Source organism: Sinocyclocheilus rhinocerous, unplaced genomic scaffold, assembly GCF_001515625.1.
Source record: "Sinocyclocheilus rhinocerous isolate Xijiao unplaced genomic scaffold, SAMN03320098_v1.1 scaffold3779, whole genome shotgun sequence".
NCBI lineage: Eukaryota > Metazoa > Chordata > Actinopteri > Cypriniformes > Cyprinidae > Sinocyclocheilus > Sinocyclocheilus rhinocerous.
Window position 1 is genome coordinate 138,947 of NW_015663837.1, and position 6,766 is coordinate 145,712.

A 6,766-nucleotide genomic window follows, 5' to 3' on the forward strand; every position below is an offset into this window, starting at 1 on the left:
TCTTCAGATTTTACGCTGAGGAGCCGAGAACTTGTCCCTGGCAACCAGCGATGGTTCAAGGTTGTGGCATGGGGACATAACGTCTCTGTTCCCTCCATCAGAAAACGAGGATTACGTACGTAACAGAGACGTTTCCTATCTGTCGGTCACTACGAGTTATGTCGAACGACATATGGGGTCCATGGAAAACGCCACAACCTGAACACCATCACAACCCTGTGGCGCTGCAATTGTTGACAAGCTGCAGCGTGTCACAAAAGCTACGCTAAGGTCGTAACCTTCCCAAAGGCCCAGTGCAAATCCACTGATCTTGGTACCGAAGGGGACCAAAAGGTGAGTACATCGCTGCTGGAGAAGGCCATGCTACTGTTCCATCCACAAAAAAAGTTTTTTGGAAGGGATTTCAACCTTCAGTGAAAGATTGCTTCAAATCTTCCCTATTTGTTCTTTCAGCCTTGCAGAACGATGGCGAAGCGCGCCTTCAGAAAAAGGTCGCTACGGAGACCACATCCCACCCGTAGGGAGTGACATGTGGAGATACTGATATGGACTGACCCAGGGGGTAGTACTACACATGGAATGGGTCTTTGAGGCAGGGCCTACCTTAGAGTAGGGATGGAACAACTGTCAGAAGAGATTGACAGAGCGGTCTGTCAAGGGAAGACACGGGTTTACCAACAGGGAAACCTACCGTGGAAGAATAGACATATGGGATTGCCCGCAGGGAATCAAGACATATGGACACCTAGCCCAGTACAGGGGCTGACCGGGACTCCGGGCATGCTAACACCAGTACTGGGCCTGGCGTTAGACTGCTCTGCCAAGTCTGACTGCCGGGGGTGCTGGAGGATGCTCGACCAGGGTTCGCCAACCGGGGAACTCTACTGGGAGAAGAAAGGCGCTCGGGGAAATGGTGCAGCAAGCGTGACACCGAGCCAGATCTTCCAGCCAATTACCTGTTACCCAACACATGGGAAGAAACCGGCTCTACACGAAGGTTGAAAACACTTGCGAAGGTGTTAGGTGTTGCCCAGCCCGCAGCTCGACAGATGTCTGCCAGAGAGGCGCGGTGCGCCAGCGCCCAGGAGGAAGCAACACTCCAAGTGGAGTGGGCTCTCACCCCTAGGGGGCACGGCTCGCCTTGGGATTGGAACGCCAAGGCGATAGCATCCACTATCCAGTGGGCCAACCTCTGCATGGAGACAGCCTTCCCTTTCTGCTGGCCTCCAAAGCAGACAAGGAGCTGCTCAGAGCTTCTGAAACTCTGGGTGCGGTCCACGTATATGCGTAACGCTCTTACGGGACACAGCAATGCCAAGGCTGGATCTGCCGAGCTCTAGCCTGAGTGATAGTGTCTACCAGAGAGAGAGCTCTAGCCTGAGTGATAGTGTCTACCACCGCTGGCGGTAAGTCACTTAGGTCTGCCGCGTCCCGTCCAGAAGCCACACATGGAAGTTCCAGAGAACTGGACGTGGGTGCCATATGGTGCCCAGCCCCTGAGAAAGGAGGTCCCTCATCAGGGGGATGTGCCAGGGAGGGGCTGTCACGAGGAGCATGAGTTTCGAAAACCAGGTCCGGGTGGGCCAGTAAGGCGCAACCAACAGGACCTGTTCCTCGTCCTCCCTGACCTTGCACAGTGTCTGTGCGAGCAGGCTCACTGGGGGAAATTCATACTTGCGTAGAGCCCGAGGCCAGCTGTGTGCCAGTGCGTCCGTGACCAGGGGGGGGCTGCGCCAGGGAATAGTACAACTGGCAGTGGGAGGACTCGTGGGAAGCAAACAGGACCACCTGAGCTTCCCCGAATCGACTCCAGATCAGCTGAACCATCTGGGGATGGAGTCGCCATTCTCCGGGGAAAGTGAGCTGTCGTGAGAGCACGTCGGCTGCACGATTGAGCTCCCCGGAATGTGGATGGCGCGCAGCGATTTGAGCCGCGTCTGACTCCAGAGGAGGAGATGACGGGCGAGTTGAGACATGCGACGTGATCGTAGACCGCCCTGACGGTTGATGTACGAAACAGCTGCAGTGTTGTCCGTTCGGACCAACACGTGCTTGTCCAGCATCAGCGGCCGGAACTGCTGCAAGACTAGATGCACTGCCAACAACTCCAGACAGTTGATGTGCCAAAGCAGTCGAGGTCCTGTGAATGAATGAAAATGAATGAATACATGATTAAATACATAAATTCTATTATAAATGAAAAATAAATAAATAAAAATAGATTTAAAATAAAATTATAAATAAATACATCATGTTAATAGATGTACTTTTAAAAGTACTTTAAATCATAATTGTGTATGAAATGTGTTCTATAAGTAAACTAGTGCTGCTTTGCCAGAGCGGAGCGAATTCTTCCAGTAATGTGCAGATCTCTGTAGATCTGGCAGCGCTTCATTAGATGGACTGCAGGACTCGATCTCCGAATGCTCTGGGCTCGTTCTCAGTCGAAACATTTCCACAGCGTGAATCCCTGGCATAATCTCCTCTAAACGCATTTATTAGGAGCTCTACTGGGTTCTTCAGAAGCTCCTGATCCCGAGAGCGGATCACAGAAACAACAACAACAACACGGATTCATCCCGAAGCCAAACACCAGAAACATCACAGGTGCTGGCAGATACGCAAACATTAACTAAATACACATTACTTACTGCTTTATTTCTTGTTCTTATGGATAATCTTATGGATATGGATATGGATAAACAAAACTGACCTACTGCTGTGGTCCTTAGAAAACATAAACAAACAAACAAACAAATAAATCAATACTACTATAAATGAATAAAAAATAAATATAACAAACATTAAATTATAAAAAATATTTTTTTATAAATAAATAAAATAAATAAATAAATATATACATATATAATTTCTACTATGAATGAATAAAATATAAATAAAAATTAAATTATAAATGACTTTAATACATAAATAAAAAAAGTCATTACTTAAATGTATAATATTATAAACAAACATCACAAAACTGAGCCCTGCTGTGGTCTTTAGAAAACTAAAATAAATAAATAAAATTAGAACATTAAATAAAATGAATAAATAATCTCTATTATAAATGAATGTATAAAAATACAAATAAACAAATAAAAATTCATTATAAATAAATTACTTTAATACATAAAAAAATAAATTACTTAAATGTATAATATTATGAACAAATGTCACAAAACAGACATGAAATTGTATTTAAAATAGACTTATAAATTAAATTATAAACAAACAACATTTAATTATATAACAAAATTAATGAATTAATAAAAATATAAATAAAATAAAAAATACATTATAAATAAAATATTGTATCTAAATGAATAAATAAATGAAATACATTATATCATAAAATAAATATAAAATAAACATTAAATCATAAATAAAAAATATATATATATTTTGAAAGAAAGAAAGAAAGAAAGAAGTGATTATGAATGAATTATTAAATGAGATGCACTCATATAGACTGTCGAACATGACATAAATTTACTTAATTCCTGTTCTTATTAACAAGATCATCTTTCAGCAAAATGTAATATCTTGATTCTGAACACCAGACTTTCAGCTCATCGGCTGACGTCACAAAACCCACCTAGTCCTGTGGTCTTAATGGCCAAATTAACAAGATAAGACAAAATAAATATCTGATATATCAGCCAGCCCTAAATCAGACAAACAATGCAAAAATTCATATGCAAACCAATATACTGTGCATCCCCCGTAAAATAAATAAAATACTAAAAAAAGACATATATCAAGCACATCATCTTGCTATAGTTCTGCAACACAACAAAACCACACAAATCGAGCTCAGTGCGGCTCTCAGAGAAGTTGAGATGTATTAATATAAGAGACTTTCATCAGAGCTCTTTAACAGTCGCCTTGCTCTTCCGGCTCAGATTATCAGAGATCTTCTGCTAACGACGCAGGAGTCAGTGTTTAATGCAGAGAGATGCTAATCAATGCAACTAACTGCAAGCAGGTCAGTTTTCTGATATTCTCAGATCATACAACATATCATGAGTCATGACGATTCATTAGCAGCTTGTTCTTTTAATGCTGTAAGCATTTGTGGGTAATAGATTATGACTCAGTCATAAAATAAATAAATAAAGGAATGAATGAATAAATAAATAAATTCACTTTTGAACAAATGAACAAAAATAAACAAATAAATATAAATATTTATTATTATTAATAAATAACCAATACATAAATGAATAAACAAATAAACAATTTTAAATACATACAAATAAAATAAATAAACTGGATTTAATTTTAAATAAGATATATTATAAAACTATATTGTGAATACATTTTAAAAAATAATTTAGGAATATGTTTTATAAATGATTGAAAATAAACAAATAAATATAAAAATGAATGTTTGGTCCAGTTTTTATAATAAATAAATAAATAATGAATCGATAAATAAATGAATAAACAAATAAATGTAAAACAATTTTAAATAAATAAAAATACAATAAATAAACTGGATTTAATTATATAAATATAAATAAAATAAAATTTTGAATAAATATAAAAAATAATTATTTAATAGTTTTTATATATGAACGAAAATAAACAAATCAATATAAAATGTAATTTGAATTGTAAGTAAATAAGTGATATTATAATGAATTAATGACTAAATATAAAACAATTTTAAACAAATAAATAATTAAAACAATTAAATTTGGAAAAAAATTAATTATTAAAAAAACTCTTATGAATAAATAAAAAGTTAACACTATTATAAAAAAATGAATGTATTGTGAATGAATAAAAAATAATAATAAAATTGTAATTATAAATACATAAATTACATTATATTATAATAAATGACTAATGCTTTAGAACATTCGGCTCTGGAGAGTTTCTGAAACCAGAGTAAGAAGTGATCATTAACCTGAATATAATTTCACAAGTAAAAGATTTCTTCTCACTGTGGTTTCTGCAGGTTTAACAATCATTGTTTGTCCTGATGACTGAGGATCGATCTGATGATCTGAGATGAGCGGGAGTGTGTGTGTGTGTGTGTGTGTGTGTATGTGTTTGTGTATAGTGTGTGTGTGTGTGAGTGTGTGAGTGTGTGTGTGTGTGAGTGTGTATAGTGTGTGTGTGTGTAGTGTGTATAGTGTGTGTGTGTGTGTGTGTGTGTGTGTATAGTGTGTGTGTGTGTAGTGTGTATAGTGTGTGTGTGTGTGTGTGTGTGTGTGTATAGTGTGTGTGTGTGTAGTGTGTATAGTGTGTGTGTGTGTGTGTGTGTGTGTGTGTGTGTGTGTATAGTGTGTGAGTGCGTGTGTGTGTGTGTGTGTGTGTGAGACTCACCAGTGGTGGAGGAGATGTTGACGTCGATGCTGATCTCGGGGATGGCTCCTCCTCTGAGCGCTGCTACACAGGTGTAGGTTCCGAAGTCGGTGAACTTGAGGTCGATGATGTCCAGGTTGGTGTTTCCGGGCGAGATGTCGGGGTCGGTCTGCGTGATGACCATGCGCTCGGAGCTGCGTAACGCCCGGCCGTTCTTCAGCCAGCTGAACTGCAGCTCCTCGGGCGGCGTGGCCTCCACCTGACACGAGATCTTCACCTCGCGGCCGATCTGGATGTTGTCGTCGTTGTGGTAAGGGTCCGGAGTGATCCAGAAGCGGCCCTTCTTCAGCGCTGAGCAAACACAGAAACTCAAACATAAAACACTGCACAGGACTGACTCACCAGCTCTTAAAAATAAAGCTTCCAAAGCTGCATCTGAGGATCCTCAAATACAAACTGTGTGTGTTTTGCTTCAGGAGAGCAACCATACATTTGCGTTGTGTTCTTTTAGATTCATTTATTCAATTATAATCATTTATTATTTAAGCATTTTATTATTCCATTTAATTATTATATTATCATTATAGTCATATACTAATTTCATTGATTCATTAATTGATTAGCCATTTATATTATATTATTGTTTTTTATAATATTTTTGCACTGTTGTTTAGTCTTATGGCTATGTGTTTCAAGGGCTGTTTGTCTTCATGAATGAGAGATACGAGGGAATGTTTATGGAAACTCAAGGTTTATGGGATGTTGTTTTGAAGCAGTTTGGTATAACAATACTTGTTGAATTTGTGCTGGTCAGATGAAGCTTTGAAACATACGCAACTAAAACTATTCAATAAACTCCTTTTATCATCACTTCGTCTCCTGCTTCTGCTCTTCACTGGCTTTTTCCTCAGTCAACTTATTGGTTGATAGAAGACTGTTGATACAGTAACACAGTGATGCCATAGAAGAATCAGTTTTGGTCCCCCAAAGAACCCTTCAGTGAACAGTTCTTTAAAGAACCATTTTTTCTTAGTGTGAATAACATTTTAATAATCCAAGAACCCTTTTCCACTGTAAAGAAGCTTTTGTGGAATGAAAAGGTTCTATGGATGGTAAAGGTTCTTTGTGGAACCATTGATGCCAGTAAAGAACCTTTATTTTTAAGAGTGTAGCTCTTCAAGATTCTCAAATTGACAAAAAACTGACGGCAGAGGAATAAAACTACACTGGAACTATTACGAATCATTTTAGTAATTATATATATTTTATAAACATAATAATATTATTAATAATAATTATTATTATAAATAACAAAATTAATAAAATATAAAAACTTACTTTATTTCTCATTTTTGTTTAATTTAACTTGATGTACAAATGACTACAACTAAAACTGAAATAAAAAGTAATAAATACTATATATAATGTTTAAAAACAATAACTAATAAAA

The 6,766-nt window shown here is 37.8% G+C and overlaps 1 protein-coding gene across 1 annotated transcript in view; it reads right to left on the reverse strand.

Moving 5' to 3' along the window:
- The window catches only part of LOC107729031 (MAM domain-containing glycosylphosphatidylinositol anchor protein 2-like), a 74,480-nt gene that overhangs the window by 66,193 nt on the left and 1,521 nt on the right, over positions 1-6,766 (reverse strand). Inside the window, exon 2 of the mRNA XM_016539380.1 lies at positions 5,338-5,667. Within this exon, the coding sequence (XP_016394866.1) occupies positions 5,338-5,667 (330 nt within the window). The remainder of the gene's footprint in view (positions 1-5,337; positions 5,668-6,766) is intronic.